This window comes from Taeniopygia guttata, chromosome 1A (assembly GCF_048771995.1).
Source record: "Taeniopygia guttata chromosome 1A, bTaeGut7.mat, whole genome shotgun sequence".
NCBI lineage: Eukaryota > Metazoa > Chordata > Aves > Passeriformes > Estrildidae > Taeniopygia > Taeniopygia guttata.
The window spans coordinates 58,158,642-58,182,923 of record NC_133025.1 but is presented as its reverse complement, the minus strand read 5'-3'; the positions used below and the strand labels follow the sequence as shown (position 1 = coordinate 58,182,923).

At 41.0% G+C, this 24,282-nt stretch overlaps 1 protein-coding gene across 2 annotated transcripts in view; it reads right to left on the bottom strand.

Moving 5' to 3' along the window:
* BCAT1 (branched chain amino acid transaminase 1) overlaps positions 1-24,282 on the bottom strand; it is a 60,280-nt gene that overhangs the window by 19,918 nt on the left and 16,080 nt on the right. The window contains exons 3-8 of one of the 2 annotated variants that reach the window (XM_030263356.4): positions 8,542-8,742; positions 7,281-7,337; positions 5,174-5,284; positions 4,193-4,312; positions 1,850-2,013; positions 317-459 (exon numbers count right to left, since the gene is read on the bottom strand). In XM_030263356.4, coding sequence (XP_030119216.1) covers positions 317-459; positions 1,850-2,013; positions 4,193-4,312; positions 5,174-5,284; positions 7,281-7,337; positions 8,542-8,742 — 796 coding nt within the window. The remainder of the gene's footprint in view (positions 1-316; positions 460-1,849; positions 2,014-4,192; positions 4,313-5,173; positions 5,285-7,280; positions 7,338-8,541; positions 8,743-24,282) is intronic. The other variant, XM_002197715.7, reaches the window with a different exon arrangement.

The window sequence follows — 24,282 nt, the reverse complement described above, 5'->3', positions numbered from 1 at the left end:
AGCCAACACCTCCTTGGGGACCAAACATCCTGCTGACACCAAAGCTAGCATGTGACCTTGTGCACAGCTGAACTCTGCCCTTCTGAGTGTGTGGACCAGCCCAGCAGTTTAGTCTGTCATCGGCAGGCAGCACTCACAGCTGCTCCAGAATCTCCTCTCTCACAACTAACAGTCACCCAGTGATTTTCAGAACAGGCATTTCCTTTTAAGCCATCTTCATTAAAAAGATTATGATCTGCATTCTAACAATCATTTTGTTGGATTACAGTCCCAATCACCTGTTCTGTTAAAGTTTTCACACTTTATGTTACTATACCTCCATCTTCATTTATCCAGTAGAGAAAAAGATTCATTGTTCCAACTTCAGTTATTTGGTGATCTTCTCCATAGAGCCACAAAACCTGCTGGCAGCCAAACTCCAGGGCTTCTTGCTGGGCATAAATAGCAGAACCGTAATTCCTTCAGGAAAAAAAACAAACAAACAAACAAACAAAAAAAAAAAAAACAGAGTTATGAGTACCTGGTTGGGCATATTCGCAATTTAAACAAGATTTTGTGCACATCTACCTTATGAGCAAGTGCTCTGCAACAGTCACTGCTTGGCCCTGGGATATTTTCAGTGGATGTACTCCACCAGTATTTTACTAGATTGTTTGTACCTGCAATCCAAGAACTTTAAAGGACTGAATAACACCAAAAACTCAAACATATCCATCCAAATTGTATCAAACATACCTCTTGTTCCATATTCTGGATATTCTAATTATTGCAAGTAAAAGCCCTCAAAAAGCATTTACCTTTATTTAGCAGTTGGCATCCTGGAGAGAGAGCAACACTTCCCCTCCAGGTTTAGGGTTTTTTTGGTGTTTTTCTTGGGCTTTTTTGGTTGTTTTTTTATTAAATTCATCTATCTCATGTCAGATGGGTGATATATGTTAGATGAAACTCTTGGAGCAAAATAACACCAAAGGTGAGGGGTTTTTTTCCTTAATAAAAGATATTAAGAGAACTAGCATATTCAGGAAATGCAATCATGTCTAGATTCATTCCATATCCTTTAGGAGCAAATTTTTCTAAAATGCTGTCTTCAGAGTGAACCTGACTGAATAATGCCTGCTGCTTTGAGGGGCAAAAAAACACCTTTTTGCTTCTGATCTTCAACAACCTTCCAGACACAAAGTCAGCAGCTCCAAAATGCTGACCACATTGAAGCCAAGTTTTTACCTCTGGGCACAAATGAAGTCAGTAATGACTCCAGACCACTCTTTTTCACAGCTGATGTACGTGGAAACAGGAAACAATATCTTTCTAGCAGCAAGCAAAATCTCATAAACAAAGAGCAGAGGTTCAGAAGACCAGCTTGAACTAAGGCAAGTTACTTTCCTGCCCTCTGATTACTCTACCAGCTCAGCTGAGTAGCACTTGACAGCCACTGACTCCTGCCTAGCAAAGAAACTCCTCGGTAGGACAGTCCAAGGAAGGAGGTCAGCAGCCAGAACTGCTCCCTGCTCTGCTGGCAGCAGGCTGCTGCACTGATGATGCAGCACAAAGTGGGGACTTCTGTGTCAACTGCTACAGGGGCAAGAGCCCAAGTATCACATGGGACACCTTCCAGGTGCAGTTCTTCAGCTTGAGATGCTGTAAAAAAAATCAATTGGCTGTAATATTTAAACAAAAATATGCAACTGAGTTGCATAAATAGTATTAGCAAAGTACAATTTTGAACTCTTTGTTGTAGTACATTATTTATTTAACTACTGCATGTAATGTCTCTATTTCTGCTGGATTAGATACTTCACTAAACACCAAATCTGCTTCATGAGCTGTGTAGAAAATGCAGTTTTCTTACCCTCCCACTTTGCAGTCTCCTGTTCCCCCTTTCCACGCTCTTACGTATTTTGGATCTGCCCATAAGGATATTGGATTAAAGCTTCCACTTGCAAAGTAAGGGCCCACAGGGCTCAGAATTACATACAGTAGGGCTTTAGTCGGCTTCTTCACTCCAAGGGAAGGCTGAAATGAAGAATGTAAACAAATCAAAAGTTACTGGTGTCCTTTAAACACCAGGGGCTGCACCATCAGGTTTTGAAACACTGCTCTGAGTGAAACTGCAGCATGAGAGTGCTATTACCAGGACAGTGGAAAGTGCTGCCATGAGTAAAGAATATTTATAGAACGTTCCTCCCCATCCAAGCAACACAAAAACCCTAATATTATATTCTCACCATACACTTAAAGCCATTCTGTTTATCTATATGTTATTCTAGTACTCTCAAATAGTTTCAAGTTTGAATTCAAGAATTCAAAGATTAGCTTAAGAAACCACTATACAGTTATATTAAAAGAATACAATAGAATACAACATAATATAATATAATACAATACAATGTAATACAATATAATAAAATATAATATAATATATTAATATAATAATATGAATTAATCATACCAGAAGCCCACAAAGCCTTCTAGAGGAAGGAGTGGCAAGACCCTCCTAGCAGTAACAACAGTAGAGAAACCATTGTCAGCATTAAGTGAGAACTGTCCAGTGCCACTTAGAACTGGCATTGTTAGAGTTGAGTGCTGGCTCTCTGAATGCCTGTGTGACAGCTAAACTATTTGCCTGCTAAAAATAGCTCACACAACAGTACAGGAAATAACCAACAATATAAGAGTTTTTTCTCCCTCTCCTCTCTGAGAGAGGGCTTCTCACACTCCAAATCATCACCATCAATACTTGAAGGTGGAGGTAAGAAGTCTGGTGCTGGCCAGAGTTCTTCAGGTGCTGAAAGGGCTCTTTTGATTTCTGTCTACCTTGCTGCTTCAGAAAGACTTCTAACAGGATTAACTGAGATCTTGGTATTTTTGCTGATGCGATCATTCAAAAGATTGGGTTTCTGATTGGGGTGATTCACAAAAGACTAGTAGGACATGCAACCTGGAAACAACATGTGAAAGTGGAAAGGCCACAAGTGTTGGCTATCCTGAAACAAAGCTCAGAGCAGAAGAGCAATAGAACTTTCAAAAACAAAACAGGGGTAAACACCCCAATCTTAATATCAGTAGCTTATAGTCACTGAGTGGAGATTCTTTAATCTGAAAATCTGCACCTAGTTTAAAAATATTAAATTAATGGAGTCCTAGAACCTATGTGAAATGAAAAATGCTCACATATGGTAACTACTTACAGATAGGGATACTGCACGAGCTTAGCTTACCTAGTTTAGAACCTACATTCCTTAGCTTCCTTGTCCTATGCTCTACCTTTGTATGTTTCCTTCCTGCTACTGCTGAAAAAAAAGAACCTTGAAGGATTTAATAAAATAAACTCTGTTTCTAATTTCCTTTATCACTACTATAGAATTGACTCACACATGAAACTCAGAGAGGACACATTAATACCTATTTGCTAAGGAGCCCCTTAGAAGGTCCGTTTTCAAGAATAATTGACAGAGGGACTAGTCCTTAGCTCTGTTGAACGTGTCTCTTCTGAGACATCTTAATTTACAGGGTAAAACCTTCCAAAAACTCCTCATTAAGTTCAGGCATGACTTGAAATTACAAAACGTACACAGGAAGTTGTGCTCCCCTGTTGCCCTGATTTTTAAAAGTGTTTTCTTTTATAGTTCTTTTGAAAGTCTTAAAGTTCTTTTAAAAGTTTCCTATGTCTTCTGATGTTTACATATTTCTACTAGAGTTCTCACGCAATGTTCATGTAAATAATGATTATTTTGCATTCTTCTTTGTGGGAGGAGAGAATTGATGGACTGTTGGTTTGACCAGTGTGGACTTTTAAAAATCAGAGCAACACTCCATCACGTTCTCTCCGAATTATTAGGATTTTAATATTACCACGTCAGGTACAACTATCCCTTCAGCACAACCTCAATTAACAAATATTGCTCCGTTCCCACTGTGAGTAGTGGGAGGAAATTGTTTATTTTCCGTGCTCTGAACCAGTGTGCCCACTGAGTGGCAGTGTGGTCAACCTTAAATTCATGCTGTGGACTCCGAAATAAAACCATAAAACCAATCTGCCCCCAAACTTCATCCTGTCACCTACTGACTGCTTAATAGTTCCCTGTATGGATGGAGGACTTTGCCTGTACCTAAATAAATAAAACAAAACAAGGAAAAAAAAACACCAAATAAAAAAAAAAAAAAAGAGAGGGGAAAAAAATATATTGCACACCTCAGTTCCAACAAGGGTAGGACGGATATAAAGGCTGGCAGAGGTTGAGTATGGGACCCATTCCTGCTCCACTTCCACAAGCTTACGGATGCACTCCAACAGCTCGTTCTGGTCAAAAGACTGGCAAGGAACAGAAAGGGAAAAAAGCACATGGATAAATAAAGCTGGAACGCTTTGTGGTCTTTACAGATCCACATGCTCCAGGGAACACTTCCTCAGGATATGCAACAGTGACACACTGCGGAGGTTCACACCTTCCTTGGGTTCATTCCTTATATTTAATATCCCATGGTCTTAGCTACTGTGCCTTTTTGTGCAGTAACCTGAGTGACCTCCTTTGCTCCAAAGTATCCTCCTGAGATGGTAAAAAGGAGCTTCTGACCCCTCTTGCCTCCAAAGCATGTGGAGAACTCCCTGCACAGCCAAATCAGCCAGGCATGCTGCAAGCTACAGCATCACCTCTTCTACAGAAGAGCACTCTGGTTTACAACTCCAAGGGGCCAGGAAGTCTCCCAAAGTTCCCAAGTTCTTACAGCAACTATGCTAACAAGCCTAGGAAGAAGTTTACCAGCCAAGATACAATTGCTAAAAGTGGTGTTAAGTTACTGGCACGACCAAAACCAAAGGCACTCAGGAGGCTGAACAACTTAACTGAAGTGCAAAGAAGAAAAGGGAGAACATCAGCACCAGAGCAAATCAGACAGCTGTCTGCAGAATAGCATCCATCTCTCAGAAACACTCTGAGGCAGCAGAGAGACAACAATGAAAGCAAAATACTCACCATTCTGATTTTAAAACAAGCACTTAAACGGTTTCCTTCAAAGAGTAAGATCTTCTAACAAAAGTTTTACCGTGCTACCAAAGACTTAAGAGTGTCTGATAAATGCTACTGCTGAAAAGCTGTAGAGATCTGCACTCTGACAATGAAGTCCTGCTCTGAGGAGCCTGTTTCAAGGAGTAGGAGCTGCCCTGGGTACGTACTGGCAGAGTCGTTCTGCGTGCTGATCGAGCCATCCTGTCCATGTTGAGGGCCGGGCGGAAGAGGCGGATTTTGCCATCCACTCCTCGGTATGCCTTCATCCCTTCGAACAGCTACCAAGCCAGAGAAGGAGGGAAAGAGACCAAGTAGTAACTGAGACATGTCACGCCGCGATGACCCGTGCAAATTTTGGAAAGAAAAGCTTCACCTTCCTGCTCACTGCGCTCAAACACGAAAATGCTAAATAGTGAATCCTGGCAATACACTCCAGTGGGACAGATTTATCTGAAGTACATGCAGGTCATCTTTGTAATACCAGCTTCAGAATTCCTCATTGTAATCTCTCTTTTTTTTTTCATAATTTGGTTACAGCAATTAAAATTTGTAGCATATGTTTGGCTTAACGATTCCCTTAACAATTCCCTCACATCCTGAGTCAAAACAGCATTTTCACTTCCATAACAGATCTACAGAATTTTATTATATAAATGTTAATTATTTTTAGAGCTCTGTCCAAAACACACCTTTGTTAGGAAGTATAGAGTAATGCAACAGGGAGAATTCTTGTAAACTTATTATTGTAGTTGTAGCAGGAGCTGGCCAGTTATTTCCCACTTATGCCCCTATGCTGTGGAATGGGATTTAGCCTGCATGAGAGAGATGCAGCCTTACTCTAAAGATAAAATGAATGAAAATATTTTCTCTATATACTTTACAGGAAATTTAAACAGAAGTTTTCCCATCAAACTGCAGGATCCAGATAACTGATGTTGACAATCAGAAACCTTTATCCTATCAATGCCCTCCCATCATCTCTTAACCACTTCAAAAAAACACACCCACCAAATATCCAGTTATTTTCAGTTACAGACTGGTGATTTCTAGTTATACACAGAAAACACATGTATTATATAAGCTCATGTTAATATATATTTATACACAAATCCAATTTAGATTAAGCATTAATGGCTCACTTATGATTAAGACAACAGGTCATATTCTTAGAATTTTATCTTCCAAAGCATTTCTTTGTTCATTAAATTTCTAAGTTCTATGAATTGAACTGCATCATTGCTGTCAGCCTCCTCAGGCTTCTCCTCCTCTGACTGTTCCACAAAAAGTGGACTTCCTATGTGGCTGGAAGTCTAGATATGCAGCTTTTTTATTTGGAAAAAATAATCCTGTATTTGTGCACAAGTAATTTTAACAGAGTATTTCAGGTTTCATTGTTATCAAATTCTATATTTTTCCATAAGGATCAGTGAAATGCAATCTTTAGAAAACTTGTGTGCAGTTCCATGGCAGAGCTAGGTCGTTCCACATGACAAATTTTAATTGGGTTGTAACTGGGTTGCAGAATCCCAGCAATTTTCCTCAGGCTGTGTGACAATTACGTGGCAGAACCAGAATTAGAATCCAGAACTTTTTGCCTTCAAAACTTGTCTTAGTCCTATGGCAATGCTAACCTTATTAAAAGCTTGGCACAATTTTGAAAAAGAAGTTGTTCTTAGGGTAGACATGGTAACGATGAGGGGAAAAAAAAAGGTCTTTAATAAAGGATAGCATAGCTGGTCATCTGGCTGATACTTTGATATGATTATTACTGGGCCAGTCACTAACTGATAGCACATGGCTGGAATGTTGCTTTCTTATCACAGAACACACTTTCCCCCACCCCCACCCTTCTCCCAAACACATTCACAGAACTTTTAATGAGAGGGAAAAGGGAGGAATGTCACTACTAAGAGTTGATCAATGGTTTGACAGAAGTAAGAATCACATCATTACTGAAACACAAAGCCTTTTCAAAATGTTAAATCTTTTTCTCCAAAAAGAAATGCTTTTAATCTTCCAAAGCTCAGTAAAACCTTTAATTCATTAAAAAAGGGAGACAGTGATGTGTTCCAGAAATGTGCAGCTTTAATGAAAGCAACTGCTGTGGTTGCTTGATAGTTGGTTTCTACACTGGTGTGAAAACAGTATTATCTGACATCTGTACATCACAGGAGCTGGATCTGGGGTTCAGCAGATCCAGATTACCACACTGCATCATGAAGGGCAAGGAGAAAGGGAAGGGAATGCCAAACTCATCACTTTCATTATACCCACTGTGTATTCATTGAGCCACAGCAATGACACCAGATTCTCCTCTGTCTGTCCTCTTGGCTAGAGGAAACGTGATGCAATAAGGGCAAAAGAATAAAAAAAAAATGGAAAAAAAAATAAGAGCATATTCATATTAGCAATGATTTCAGATCAGGCCAAAGGCCGAGCATTAAAGCAATATGCTAATAAGAGTGAAATACAGATTTGGGACTCCAGCGTGGTTTCTTACTTACTGGGCAGATCAAGAGCTGCAGCCTCAGCCACAGGGGCCTGCTGTAATTTACACAGGACCTCTGGAGGCTTGGTGACTAGATGAGGAAAGAATCAGTCAAAATAAAAATGGTGAAGGCAGGAGCTCAGGGACAACCAGCAGGGAAAGCTTCCCTTGTACCAGTGGTTAAAATACAAAAAAAAAAAAAAAAGAAAAAAAAAAAAAGGAAAATTAAACAATACAAGATATAATAAATATAATAATACAAGAAATAATAAAAGCAGCACAAGCAACTCCACACAGTTCAGTGGAAACACTCCCACCTACCCAGAAGTGGGCTTCCATTTCAGGTTCTGTGCCCTGCTGGGATTCCCACACAGGTGTGAGTAGCTGTGCGTACCAGGTGTGCAGCCCAAACTGCTCTGCGGGCACCAAAGGCAGCTGTAGGCAGCCATCAGCTAAGCATGGAAACTTTAACCACGCTGGTTTCCGACTTAACATACCACTTCCCAAGGTTCCTCACTGTCTGTTCTCTCCTTAAACACACTTGTACACACTGAGCGCATCAGATCTAGCTCTGAGCTCGAGGAACTGGGTCAGAGTTTCAAACAAGCACCTAGTCTGTCCTGCAATGCAAGCTACCAACCTTCTAACCAGCTTCAAGTAACTTTTACAAAGTACATGTTCAGCCCCCAAATTAAAGCTACTCTGAGAAGCTCACGGTCTTACACACATCAGAAACAGTAACTGGACCAACCCACTGTCAGTGAACAAGAATGGTTTTTAAAATAAATTTATCACCACTCAAGAAAGAGCTCACCTTCCCTAGGCTAGGACTTGAAATGTGCTGGCATCCCCAGGCCACAGCTGCTTCTGTGTTATACATAAACCTGTTGTAAATAATGCAATCATTCTGGAAGAACACCAGCTAACAAAACAAAATGTAACTCAATACTAATGAACTGAAGGCAGTAATACTCCTTGTATTACAAAGCTGTGGCTTCCAGAGCAAATAAAACAAAATGGTGGTTTCCAAATCAATTTACTACTCACTTCAATAGCATAATGCAGGGCCGAGGAGGCTGGATGTAATGAGAGGTTCTCTAGTGGCTTAATATAGGGTTTCTCCCATCCTGAAGCCAAGGACCATTCAATTGTCAGCATATTATCAGTGAACACAGTCCCAAACACTAAACCAGTGGGGTCTGGTTTTTCCTTGAACGTCGTAGCTGGGGTGATAATCAAGTCAGAAGCCTGAAGGAACACAGAGACAAAAATGGAAGTGTATCAAAATAATGAAGTCAGACTGATTTAAAATTATTCTGCATCAGTGAACAAGGACAAGCCTTAATATTTTCTCTGTAGGTATATTTAATGACATGATGGTTAAAGGCAACTAATCTCTAAGTAGCTGGCAAAATATTCATAAAGTGCACACAAACATACACACAGTGCTATTATACAAGAATTAGCATATTTTGAAATTCTGTTAAAGAATTAAGTTAAAGAAACAGTACAAAGTACAAAACCAGAAAATTAGCACATGAAATCTCTTGGACACTTAGGTTAACACTCCCGTACAAGTTCCAGAAACACCCAATTGCTCAGAATATCAGCTGATCATCAGCAATTAATCACCATCACAACTAGACAGATGTTACACTGATTTTCCTTTAATACATAAAATCAATGTGAGAGATCAGAGCCAGCAGTCAGCAGGTTACTTATGCCACAATAACTTGCTCATTCAAACACTTATTATCCTAGGAAGATCCCATTATCAAAGAAGGCTAAATGTTTCCCTGCACCAAGGCCTGCGGAGACTCTCTTATAAGCCACAACTAGCTGCAAACATGTGCCACAGGGGTTTGTACTGGTTTTGGCTGGGATAGAGTTAATTTTCTTCATGATAGCTCCTATGGTGTGAATCATCCTAAAGAACAGCAGGGAAATAAGGAATGCAGATCTCTGGCAGTCACTCCCTTTTCATTCACAGGTAGGGGCTGAACAACCAGAGAGGGCTACAAAGCAGGCAGAGCCTTGATTCACCCTCTCCTTTCCCTTCCTAGGCTTCCTTCTGAGCATTTAAAATGTGCTGCTCAGAGGCAAGGGAGAGTTCAAAGAATCATATTCAAAGCTCCATTCTCCTTCCTAACATAACTCAGAAAGCACTGGCCCTTATTGCAGACCCCCAGCTGAAATCCTACTCCCCTGCCTTGCATGCATATGGAATAGACTGGAACAGAGGTAGTCCAGAATACTGATCAAATGATTTGCAAAATTATTGTTTGATCTAAAAAAGTACTGCTGCAGGAGATCTCAGTGTCTTGACTTCTCACCCCTTACATGGGTTTTTCAAAATGAGATAAAATCAGTCCCAAGGTTTTGAAAAAGTGTACCGCCATCTCTGTTAGGAAAATAACCTAATTTTCAGGATGTCTTTAATGAACAAAGACCTGTTTCTCATTGATTAGTTGTTTTGGTTTAGGTTTGGTTGTGTTTTTTGTTTTGTTTTTGCTTAATGGTTTAGATGTGAAATTAACTTAGAGCGGGAGCACATGAATAGCTAAAAGCTTGTTTCAACTATCTCCAATTATAAGGCTTGTCTAGATATTACAGTGCATTAGTCTGGTTAAATTAATGCATAATCTGATGAAACAACTCTTCTTAACTCTTCCCTTTATTTTTCTGACAGTGAACGCTCCAAGGGGAGAAGCACCACCTAATGATGTCCTTAAACTAATTTTACCTGGCAACCTCTTAGCACTTTTATCAAGCTTTAGGAAAAAAAAGGTATCACAGAGGAGTGGAACAGAATAAAAAACATATTATCATATGAAGCCTCTTCTTAGAACTCCTATCAGTGTGCTGATTTCTGCTTTTATGACTCCCTTTGCTGCCTCCCCAGTGATGGTAGCACAACTACTTAAAAGGCATGACTTCAAAACAGTTTGATAAGTTTGCTGGGGTTAACAATAGCTTTTATTTAAAGATTGGGAAGAGTTTTAACCTCTTCTCATAAATCCACAAGCAGCGTAGATGGAGCAGCAAGCTGAACAAGTGAAGAAACACACCCATTGCATTTCAGTTCTAGTCCCTTGAAGGCAGAAAGCCTGGACAGGTAGGAAACACTGACCCTTATCCAGAAAAGAAGCAGACAATTCCCAGACCACAGAGCTTCCTAGAACTGCAGAATCTGACCAGGGATCCCATTTGCTCTTTCGCAGCTCCCTCAGAATTTGGGCAAACCAGCTTTCCTTCAGACACTGTGCCAACACCTGAGTCAACAGTGCCAGGTACAGCACTTGACCCATAACAATTCCTTCAAACAACAGTAGGAACAGCCTAGCTAAGCCGTTAGAGACAGGCCAAACTGCACAGACCAGTAGGGCAATAATCACTCAACAGGGCAAAAAGACAATTTTTCTCACTCTTATAACCCTGTTAAGCTCTCTGGAGATCCACTTTTTTGGCCATTACTTTCTTAATATCCTTTCTTAGGACTCTATTCCTTTACCCATGATGTCTTTTTCTCCATTTTTTTACCAAGCAGTGCAAATTAGCAGTATGCAACAGCACCCAAATCTTTCAGAATCTAAATGCTTTTTATGTCAAGACAGCATCAAATGCTGCAATTCATTTGTTATTTTTTTTCATCCTCCATGCTATCCATGGAGGATAACACATTGGGAAGAGGTTTTGGAGGATCATCCCTGGAGTACTCTCTCCCACAGTGTGGGCTCAGCCTCTTCTGGGTCCCTGAGGAGTTGGACACCCCACACAACATCTCACCTGGTTCACAAACCCTTTGGGTTTCACTTGTTCAAGCAGCACCAGTAGGGAAATCAAACACTCAGAAGAACCCATTAAGTATCAATGCCTATTATGTTAATATCACTCTTTAAAAGATTATCACAGTGCTACCCTGCTATCACCTATGACCTTTACAAACAACAATTTACTTTCTTCCTTTGCCAACATTCCCCAACCCCAAAAGCAGCATGTTAAGGATGCATTAGGGATTGGCATTAGCTCCCATATCTCCACTGTTTGTACTGCCAACACAAAGGGGAATTTTCAGCTAGGCTTGTGTTTTGTTTGCTTTGTTTATCCAACATGCTCTCAAGCACCTCCTGATGCTGTTGCCGAATAAAACCATTAAACTGGAAGGAAAACTGGTAAATGCTGAACAAAAAGGATAAGGGAGATTTAAAAAAAGAAGTGGATGTAGCACATGGTCTGAATGAGTGCAGCTATTTGGCACTTGTCCTCTTAAGTAAAAGGACACAGTCCCAAGCCTGCAAAGACTCCATGTCACAGCAGAAAGGGATGTAGATGTCCCTCCAACATCCCAGCCCAGGACACTCTGGTAAGGAACAGGAAATATCAGACTGCCCTGCCTATGGCAGGCAAAAGGGAAACCAGTTGCATACTGTTGATTTTCATGGCTTATCTGGCAACATTACACCTACAAAGGGTCGCTGGCCCAAAGAGACCCTTTTTGAGAAGCCCCTCAGCTGAAAAGTGCCTGTTAATTCCAATGCAGTTTCTTCCAGGGCAAAGCTTTACCCAGCCCAAGTGAAGAAGACTTATTGTAACTATATGCAACTCAAATTCATCATTTGATCAAAATGGATCATCTCAGTTATGAGCTGGGTCAAATTAAAGGTGACACGCTGGTCCGTGTCAATTCTAATCAAGGCTGTGACAAGCCATCCTGGTGCCTGGCTGAGCTGTCACCTCAATGCTTGTTCCACCCAACCTGTGCAATAGCTTTAAGTGGATTTGGAGCCGACAGCAACCCCTGGCCAGAGCTGTTACTCTCCTTGCTGCATTCCTACCTTTCTTACCCTAGACAGCCGTCTCAGGTAGGTGCAGATGGCAAATGCAGATTTTGTCCTACGCTTTCTAGCAAGTTTTCTCAAAGCCTTCCCAAATGATCCTTGGCTGCAGTTGTTTGCACTGCACTGAAAATCCTAGACCATAAGCTGCAGCAGGTCTAACTCATTTGACACTCCCAAACTTTTCTAAACACTGTGCTAGGCCAGGATTTTCTGTCACTTAATTGAGTACAACGAGATCTGACCGCCCCAGCTGTAAAATAACCCACAGGTCACCTAAAAACAGCGGCAAGTTTCAGCAGAGATCCCGAAAACATTAACATGAACCCAAATGAGACTGACTGTAATCTCCTCTGATGAAATAAGTAACCTCCCTGACCTCCAGTCTAGGTGATTAATTCAAGACCACAAGCAACTGCAATAATTTTTTATCTTATGCTGAATTTGTAAGCATATCCTAGGAAAGATCAGGGCCTTCTCATGCAATAACAAACACAGAAGCACAGACAACATCAAATAACTTGTTTTGCCCTTGCACTTGTGAACAGCAGTGGAACAAATCCTGAGAAGGAGACAGATTACAAAAAGCATAAGGAATTACTATGATGGGGAAAGGTAACAAAGCATAGCTGAGGAGAGCTGGAGAGAATGAGTTTGGGCCTTTACAGAATTGTTCTGATCAGGCTCCAGGGATGAGAATTTCCTGCCTTTCAGTCCTTATGGCTGTGGCAACCTCACTTTTTCAGCACTCAGCTTTCCAGACACTCTTCCCCACACATGGGGCACTGCCTGGGTTGTGAGTTGTGGCTGAGAGCCTGACAGGGCAGGGGTGGGAACCAAGCTTGTGCAGGTTTTCATGTCACTGGTATCGGGAATGTTCATGGGACATGGAATGGATCTTGGTATTGAACACACTCAGGAGGCGACAGGACCAAACGTCATGGGCTAAGACAGTTTAATATCTGGGTGTATGGTTTAGGGGTTGCAGTGATAGTGCTGGATTGACAGTTGGATTTGATGATCTTCAAGTCTCTTCCAACCTTGATGATTCTATGAATAAAGGAAAACAAAACAAAACCAAACAAGTGATGCAAAAGACCACAACGGCTCACTACCAGCCACCTGATACCTGAGTAGTGCAGGAAGAGCAGGAGCTTGTAGTTGTGTTGCTGAGCAGACATGAGGAGTGGGCTATCCCCAGCAGGGCCAGCTGTCCCGGCTGTGTCCCCTTCCCAGCATCCTGCTCACTGGTGCCAGGGTGAGGAGCAGAAAAGGCCTTGGCACTATGCACTCACTGCTCAGCTGTGGCTCAAATACTGTTCTGGTCACAAATTCACAACAGGGCACCACACAAAGTTAACTTGATTGCTGGGGTTGAGAGAAACAAAGGTTTTGATCTAAGGCTGTAGGAGAAATCCCCTTAGTTATGGTGAGCAAAAACTCACCCCCACTGCCCCCTGGGAGTCTGTATGTTAATGATTATTAGAAAGTTCTTTGTTCCTCCTGTTGTAACTGGTTTATATTTGCCGCATTGATTTTAATATTCCTAAGCCCAGTTTATGGTTGGTACCCTGTCCTCAGACTCCACCCCTAACCCATCCTATACATAGATAGATAGACAGATAGATAGATATCTCACTGATCCTACCCTAACCCTTGCCCTTTTAGTGCACCCCATACCCTGTTTGCTGTCTCTGCTATTTGTTGCTTTCACTATTAAAACTGTATTTTATTTTCAGGTCACTAAATCATGCCCATCTCCTTATTTACCTGCCACGTGGACTTTCTCTGAATAGTCCTGAGGTGACAGCCACACCATCCGGGGCCCGGGTGCCACACTTGATCCCATCCCAAACCAACCCACGTGCTCTGTGTGTGCTGGTACCCTCAGGAGACACCAGGCACAAGCACAGCGCCAGCCTAGGGATGCCCCCAGTCATCTTCTGTTCCATAACCTATCCTCAGCTTCACGGGAAGCTGGAACAGGGCAGACACAAGACCAAGGCCTGCCTGGACCTGCCTGATGCTGAAGCAGCTGGGGATCAGCACTTTCCCCTCCCTCCCCAGCAGCCCCCACCATGGGAGTCACCAAGCAGGCAGGCAGTTTGAGGAAATGCAGATCTGCTGCCATGCTGCAATGTGCCTCTGCCCAGGGAGGAGTGAGTGCCAAAGCAGCAATCCAGCGCTCTGCATGGGGGCTCCATCTCCCTGAGGGGGCTTGTGCAGGAAGGACTAACAAATGCCAGGCCATCACTTGCTGTCCTTTGTCACTCTGTTCTCACAAGCAGAAGCTCATCTGCTGCCCCATCTGGGAACCCCTGCTGTGCCTTTTCTTCCAGACTGCGCTGACAATTCAGAGCTTGTCAGCCCCAGCACCTCCAGCCAGCAACACCCAGGCTGTCCCACGGTGCCCGAAGGCAGCAACCTTTCCTGTCACCCTGGGACAGAAAGGCAACAGTGTGCACAAAACTCACACCAAGAATGCTGCCAGTCCCCCAGCTGTGTGCCAGCTCACACTGCCAAGGGCAGCAGCCCCTGCCCTGCCAGCGCCGGGGCTGTCCCATGGCTCAGCAGCCTCTCCCCAGCCCAAGCCACACGGGATCCAGCCCTGAACAGCACTCACAAACACCACGCAGCCCAGCGTGGCTCTCCCACAGCTCCACTGCCAGCCTGGGCCAATGCAGAACAATGGTAGCTGAGAAAGCCCCAAGGGCAGCCAAAATGCACCACAGGATACACCACACTGCCAGCACCCTCACCCACCACAAAGCCCTTCTGCTCATCCCACATTCATTTTCCAGCTTCTTTTTCACCATCTTCTTTGGAAAAGACTGCCAGTTCCTGGGGCACAGACCATCACTTTCTGTACAGAGCCAAGCCCTGTATGGCTCTGGTCACAGTAATAAAGTCTGCAGTAGAAATAATACAAACACAGAATTCCATCAACTCCAAACAAGAGTAAGAGAGTCAAACACATTCTTAGAAATCAATAAGCAGCTTGTAAGTATAAAACAACATTTATGTAAGCTATCCTATAATCCCATTACCATCAATAGTATTTTAAATTTACAACAGAGCCTGAGGCTTGAGAGTGGAAAGTGTGCCAAGATGTTATAATAAGATTTGAGGAGGGGAAAAAAGCCTTATTTTTACTACTACTACTATCACCAAAAAAAAAAAAAAATTAAATCTTCTGCAATCCCAGGGTAAATATCAAAAATAACAGATACCTTTCAACATAAAGCTTCCCTGAAACTTCATCTGAGAATATGTTAGCACATGTAATTGGACTGAGTCCTGGAATCATTGCATCAGGCTGGCTGTACATTGGGTAATAAACCACAAAACAAATGACAAAGCAAAAGAGAGTCAAGGCTCTGAATCTGCTGTGAGACAGTCATGGAAACAAGCAGAAAATATAGCTGGAAGGACTGTGTCCAGTACATCCTCTGCAAGGCCTCCAACCCAAACTATTCATAACAGATACTTCTCAGATATTTGTCTCACCAAAGAATGAAATTCTGCTATGCTCTGCAAGAAAAGGAGGGCAGCATGACTTACTGCTGGCTCCTTTAACCTTTCCCCTGATCTGACAGAGGTTCCAATTCTGATGCAGGAATGTTTGATCTGCAGCAGTAAGTAGGGAAGTAAACCTGTTCTAACAAGAAAACAGAGAAGTGGTTGGAATTGACATAAATTTCTTCCCTAAAGGAATGAGAAGGGCACCCAGGACAGCAGCACAGCTGAAAATATATCCTAAAGCTCTCAAAATACAACAGAAGGGAAAGAAAGATGGAAAGCTACAGTCAGGCTAGATGACAGAGAAAGCATAAAAATTTTCTTTTGCCCTAAAAACATATCATTCATTTCAATAGCACTAGCTAAATTATAAGAGTTTTTCAATGTTGCTGAAATGCCGCCTGCATAACTTGCCTCTGATTTGATCCAGAGACCATTTAAGTTAATCGAGACCCTTTCTTCCAGCTTTGTAGGAATCTGGATTGTAAGGCAAGCAAAAATACTTAAATCTTTACACCTTATCCCTTTCTTCTGCTTCAGGAAAATTACATGTCTTTATAATTGTTAGGTGTTGGGGCTTTTTTCCTCCATTACTCATTAGTCTCTTCTCTACTGACATATTTCAAAAGACATGTTTTTAAGGTTAAGAAAGATGCTGGAATGGGATTCCTACAGATCCTAAGGAAACCTTCCACCTGATAATGAGGAAATCTTAAGAAACATATCTACTTTATTTTAGAGAGGTCTACCTCCTCTACTCCAGCTATTTGTATTTTCAGATCTACAAAAAACAGCCAGTATCTCTCATAGCAATAGTTCTCTAAAACATTTCAAGTATAATTCTCTCTATGTAATTCAAACCACAAAGACATTGATGAGACTATTAAACATTGCAATAAACCAGACACACTTGCTGTATTTTGGTCCCAAGAATCACTTCTGTTTGGTACCAGCTGCTCCAATCACCTAAGCAGGGTGATCAGGAAACGTGAGCAGGCTTAAATGCAGCCAATTGCACTGGTGTGAAAAACACACTGCTGTAAGCTCTCTGTTACTTTTGGGCAAGTCAGCTCTAAAATCCCTCCTTGGCCATGCAACTGCACGTCTGCAATGTACACACACCTGGGATTCAGATTAGAAAGAAGCAGTTCCATTTAGGGAAACACAGATTGCAATTCCATAATAGCAGAAAAGTCCTCTCATATGTTTGTAAGAAAGCATTAAAACAGAAAACAGAAAAAACCAGAAAAACCCAGAACAAACAGAGCCAGGACCATCCTTCACTAATGGCAGACTTAGCTAGTTACCTAATTAATGTGGTTCAGTATTAACACAAACTGCTTCTTCTCAAAGATCTGACAGCTTGGTTAATGCAATTCCTGATGCCTTGCCTCACAACCACTGTATTTCTGTGTAGAAGCATAAACACAATGTTCCATTTTTAGAAAAAGCTTCTCCCAGGCAAACTCTGAGTCTAACACAAGCTGAGGGCTCACACTGGCCTGTGACACAAGACTGGAATAGAGCGGTCTCTGACATTTCACCAATAACACATCTTTGCACAGAGATTCAACACACTACTGTCTCCTGGTTTGGAAAATATCATTTGTCTTTCACATTAAGCAATTGAAACAAAAAATGAGACTTTTTGCACCTAACCTTCTCTGAAAGAAGTAGTCATGCTGAACAAAGACATGAACAGCAAACCTAAATTCCAGACAAACAAGTTGGAAGTATTTTGCCTAAGTAGCCTGGCCAGTCACAAACATGTTGTGTGGAATAGCCAAGAATAGAATCATAATCTCGCATGTTGAAGTCCTGAGCAGCTCCAATTAAATCTTCTTACCCTGATTTTAATAAGCTTGCAGACATGCAGGGAAGTGGATTCATGGAATGCAGGCATTCAAAACCTTTTGGATATACAAAATGCTTTCATGGTACAGTCTCTATATTGTACAGAGGTTATGGGAACCATTTAAAACATGCAGTTAACCACATCTGACTCTTTCTCAGATTCCATCTCCCTTTCACACTGGCAGAAAGAAGGTAAACTTAAATATTGCCATGAAATTCAGTGTCTGATCTGCCAATGAAATTGCCATAGTTTGCCATTTCATTCCACTCAGTGCTTTCTTAGAAACAAGGACTAAAAATGGGATTAACAGAAACCTCTTCCAACTCTCTTAGCTGTTAATTCATGGGAAGTTAGGCTATCCTTTCAAAAGCAAGCAGGAAGGCCAAGAGAATCCTATGAAAAAAACCAAACCGACTAAATTATTTTCCTAAATTGTAGCTTCTATTCAAGTATGTTCAGCAAAGAAACCATTTACTTTCAAAACTGGGGACATGACAACACAATGACATTAAAATTTAAGAAATCTTGGAAATAGGTATGGACACTATGTATTTTTTAAGTTTTGGAGTCAGTTCCTAAGTTTACTTTGATCACTGACTGGTGCTAAGCCTTGCATTTTAAAAGCAATTCTTTACCTTGGGAAAAACAAATCCAGAAAATGATACAAGCTAAATGCAATCTCCAAAAATCCAGTACAATTTCTGTGCTTTTACAGACACATCTTAAGCTCCTAGTGAAAAAAGTGATAAAGCATCACTTTCTTGTGCTATAAATCAACTCAGCCAAACTGCCCCTGGCTGTTTTTTTAGCAGTTTCCTTTTATCTTGGCTTAAAGCTCCTGTTACTTGCCGAAGTAAAAAGCTTTATTTGCAAATCCTTCAGCTCCAGATAAGGGGGCAATCGGTTCCTCTACTACAGCTTAGAAAACCTATTTGCTAAAAGCCTGCAACTATTTAAAGAATATTACCAACTTGAAGAGAAACACAGAACCACTTGCCATCAACCTGAAACAGAAAGGAGCTGCCACGGACCCCAAATGCTTTCCTAATAACTGGAATGAGAGCTGCAGATATGTGTCAGTCTGGTGCACCTATTAATAGCAATACTCAGGAGAGTTTGTGACATGCCCAAGTGGATGCAAATATCACAGAAACCACTCAGCATTCTTTATCCTGGAGCTGGTAAAGATGAAGGAATGGATTTGGTTGTAAATCATTCTGCAGCCTATACATACCTGCTAGGAATGCATAACCAGGTAATATGAAAGTACAGTGATTTAACACTATTATTACCCACCAATCTTTCTAAATTGAACACATCATAAAAAACAAATAGTTTTGTTACCACTGACAATTACATACAACGAACAGATTCCGCTGAAATCAAAATAAAATCAGAATAACCTTTTCTGAGGCAGTGCCCAGCCCACACATGCTAAATATTGTTATGACAGTAACAGAACTGGCCTCTAGCTTGGCATTCCTGATCTAACAGTGGCCACAGCTATGCACTTCCAGGGAGGTGATGCAGAGATGAGCTACCAGGTAACTGACAGAGCTTTAGCTGAAGAGGATCAGACTGGACACCAGGAAAACAGGAATTCTTTAGGAGAGCAGCCCAGCACTGCATTCAGCAGAGCCACATAGGGCCAGCTCCAGGGCTGATGAGAGCCCCACTTCCAAAGCACTTGGATATCCTTACTGTGTCCTGTTACACACATATCCACTGGGTTGTTTCTCTTTTACTGCTTCAAGACAGTTTCTATACGAGCAGATTTTCTCTACACACATTCTGGGGAACTACTGATCATCACAGCATCAAGATGTCATTAAATTTCTATAATAAATCTTTCCCCATACAGTTTAATATAAAGGAAATGTTCTATCTCATCAAGCAATATTTAAAATGGAGTCTAATATAGAATTTTAAATGGCAGTGTAGGGTATTATTCTAATATCCCCACCGAACACTCAAAACCCTTGAAGAATCAACAGCTGCAATATGATAAAAAGCCTCACTGAGTGTATATATGTTTTGGCAGGTAAATAATTTACTGATGTCAGTAGAAAATGACAAACTGAGGACAAGCTGAGGAGGAAATAACATATATTTGAAAATATATAAATCATGTAAATTGCTTTATATTTATTAGCCTTGTAGGTAATATGGTAACTAAAACAGCGTGCGTTTCCTCATTCCAAAAATACCTGAGTGTTCCCTTGATCCATATGCTCTGAGCAAGTCAATAACTTTACCTACTGCTCCTATAAAATGAAAATAGAGGAAAACTGTTCACTACTTCTTAAACTCTTGCAGAAGTGGAATTTTAACCCTGTCACACTAATGTGCTCATGTGATAAAGCCAAGACGATGCTTCAAAAATTAGACTGTTCAGTATTTTATCTACTTTGATCTTTGCAATTGATGGGAAATGAGAAAGTTAGTTAAGAAAATAATTTTCTTCTTTCGTAAAAAAAAAAAAAAAAACAAGATCAGAGAACTGCTTGTTTTTTATCACTGTCAGCAAACTTTTCACATACCATATAGTTTTCTAAAATAAAGCTTAAAACATCTATTTTCTCAAAATTTATTGTTTTCTCTCCCAATTCCCAGAGTAAGGAATCCTATATCCCACTGTATTTACCACAAATCACAGGTCCCCTTAGTATAAAAATGGTTATGGCTCACAGTAATGTAAAACTTTCACTGGCCATCTCTCAATTTGAACAATGAATGGAAATCTGAGCTTGCACTGGAAAAAGAATTTCAGTTTCTTCTTGTGGAAAATACAGTATAGCTTTGAAAAAATTGTCAGTTATTTTGGTTGGGGCTTTTGGGGGGATGGTTTATATATAGAGAGTGGAAATAATCTTTATGTTCAGATTTGTACAATTCTCAGCACAGTGTCACCTTATTCACAGCCTGGGCTTACAAACATTACAGCAATGCAAGAAACAAATAACAAGCCATACATCACCATGGAAAATTCAGTATATCAAGCACCTCACCTGGCTAGAGGTGAGATAGCCTGAATTGGAAACCATGCAGGCATATCAGCAGAGCACTGCAAGCCAAAGATCCCCACAAGGATCACCAGCTGCAGCACAGCCCTGCACCAGCCTGCCCATGCAGCTGCCAGAGGCTCACATCCCACTGGTTCAGAGCCTGGAAGGTCGGGTCTGCCTGCAGAAAACTCCCTGGGAGCACCCACAAATATTCAGAGCAGCACCAGCACAGAAGCCCCAGTTAAATATTTCACATTCTTCAAATGAGCAACTCAATCCAGGTCCACTTGTAAGCTACAGTTACTCCATTCTGCTTCTGTGTAGCAAACCAACCAGTATTCCCTAGAAATTCCCTAGAAAGACTGCACCACTCTGGCTGTTAAAAAGTAGAACAAAAGAACTGAACTTTGCACCATTACTACGCCAATTTTTCCAGAGCTTCAGATTACTGCAACTCAGAGGAATAGGTCATACCTTTTTGAAGCATTCCATGTATCATCTCAAAGGGAAAACAAATTCCAAGACAAAAGGCTATGTTAAATCATCTTTCGGGATACGAGAGAAATAAAAGGTATCACAGACGCCTTTAGTTTCTTAACATCAAGTACTAGGAATTCCAAGTCAGAATTCACACATTAAAAGAAAACAAATCAGAGTTACATACGGAAACAGACTGCTACATTCTCCAAACAATATTAATTCTGTTTTGTGACAACACAATAAGCAGAATGAATGCATTAAAGGAACTACCAGATTTTTAGTCATAAAAATTAAGTGCCTTAGACATAATTGTGTGCTGTTTTGTGGTATTATTGGATGCAAGTATAAGAACAAAATTAGACATGTGAATTTCTTGATCCAACTTCCCAAAAAAACATTCAGTGGCACAAAGGATGACATTGCTGGTGTAATATCCCCCTCACAGAGATCCAGTGCTGGCTACAGACAAAAACTACAACTTAGGTGTGGTCACAAATCACCATCTGCTATTTAAATAAATATATTCATAAATGCATCCAACAGCCGAGGGAGGGAAGATTTCAGTCACGTGGAAGGAGCTTGGTAGATAAATCCTGGAGATCTGGCACTTTACAGTGCAGGAAACTGCAGCATAATCACTATTTCCTTCAATGCTTCTTAGCTGTTCCAAGATCACTGCTCAACAAGGCAACTCTAAATGTCATATATTAAATGCCTTGTAAGCCACAGACCTGCCAGGATGACATTTTTAACCACAGAACTGAGTCAAATTAAGGTAGCTCAGTGGCAATCAGGACAAAGGAAACGCCAATTCTGACCTGCTGCTTTTACAGAAGTCTATGAAAATAGAGAACAGCCAGCAGTTAGAGGGGCTCACTGCCTACCAGAAACTGAAGTAACATTCATGCCTTCCCTCACAGTGTACAGGGACTTTCTGACTCCACCTTTCAAACCCAGGCAGAAAACTGCAGCAAAACTCAGAGCAGCTCAAGCCACCTAAAAAGCACAGCACTGCATTCTAAACAGAAATGCCTTCAGAGGGCTAATCTGGCATTCAAATGTTGGGCAGGACCCACTGTAAACAATATGTTTTATGTAACCTTTAACCAAAACCATACCCTGTTTTCTGCACTCCCACAATCTTGGATTGCTTAGGTCACTGGCACAAAATCCAGCTTTCCTCAGCACAGTCAGCCCCATGGGTCAACTTGATTCCTTTGAAATATTATTAGCTATAGTTTCTGAAATTGTAACCCCATAACTGTCTTCCACAAAAATGTTTGAGAAGCTCCCTAGAATGAATACAGGCTTTTTTATTTTCATTTTCTTTTGCTGGTTTTGTCTTTATTTATGAAGTTTTTCCTTCTTAATTTTACTGTAAGGTTAAAGAGGCTGAAAAATAATTATTATAATGCATGATATGAGAACCAGGACCTATATTCTCATCTTAACTTTCATACACACACTTCCCACAGTACAGTATTTTCTAGAAAGCTCTAGATTTCTAGAAAATCTCAACTCACCTTCAGAAACAGAGTCATAAGGCAGGAATGAAGTCTTACAAATTAGACTTCAGCCTGAGCCAGCTGCTTTCTCCAAGCATTATTCCCTTTATAACCATCTGTCCCACCTGCTAATGTATTTTCCCCCTCACCCAGCCTCTCCACTACAATGATCAGCCATTCTGGCTGACACACAAATATCAATGGAAAGGAACCTGGACTAAATCCAGCTTTGTGTCACTTGGTATTTGCAGCTTTGGTAAGGCACCTGCTTGACTGCTGGTATAATTACTTCTGTCTTAAGCCTGTTTTAGTTTATGCCAAGTTCACCTGTGACCCAAACACAAGAGTTTGTTGTCACTCTGCCTTCCTTCTGGACTGCCTCAGTGTGTCAAACACAGTTCAGTTGGTTACACAAGGGTCTCCTCCTGTACAGCAATTCTTGTTTGCAAATGCCCCCAGCACACTCTGCTGAATGAATCTACTGAGATCTATCTGTTGATTGAAGGTGAATCCACAAAACAACCCTTGCACTCCAGACTTGTGATTTCTTGTGGTTTCAAAACTGGCTGCATGCCTGGTTTTGTCAGCATTTTTCAAGTCAGATCTTCTGGCAGAAAAGTCATCCTGAATTTTCCTCCTTGGGCAGAACTGCCAGAAGAAATGAGGAAGAGAAGAGCTGGGAAGGACCGAGAATGAGGAAACAGAGATTAAAATGGCATGCTGCTACATGGTGAAATTCTGTAGTCATGGATTCTCAAGAATTCCTTGCTGTTTTCAATGAGACCAACATCAAAATAAACCTTATCAAAGAGCCCAATATATTTACTGCAGCATTAATTTTTCATATCTGTTTAAAGCTTGAGAACTGAAGGGAAAATAATTACTTAAGCATAGTTCAGAAGACTGCACAGCTGTGGCACTGCCCAAAAATCTCAGGAAGAATACAACACTTACAAAGCATATCAGTCTAATTTCATCTCATGTACTGCTGACAATAGTCAGAAATAACAGGAACGGAACTCAGAAAAACATGAATACTACTGAGTACTCATGAGTACTTTCTGAGTACTACTTTCATATTTCTGCAAAATATAGATAAGGCTTTTTTAAAGATTGTAAATCGTCAAATGAGAGAGAAAATAATTACAGATGTGTGACATAAAGAATAAAGGCAAAAGATGTATAAAAGGCAGGAAAAAAGGAAATTAGGATGGATGTAGAATTCAAAGGAGCACATGCTGACAGGCTCTACACTTTTAACAGAAAACTGGAAGCTGACATCTGTATCCATACAGTTTTTAAATGAGCTCTTAGTTACTAGCACTGCATTTAGGAAGGAGGCAGAGAAAAAGAATGGTATCTTAGCTGAGCTCATTTCTAAGCATAAGATTAAAATAAAAAGAGAGGGATGCAATTTCATGTCAGCTCCGGGCAGCTGCTCAGCATTCCTGACTATCACAGCCCTGTTTGCTGTGGAGTGCTGATAATGCTCCAGAGCTCCAGTGCTTTGGAGCCCTTCTGTGATCCTCAGCTCTGCAACTTTGGGACCCGATTGAAAAAAAACCCTTTTTCTGAAGGCCATTCACACA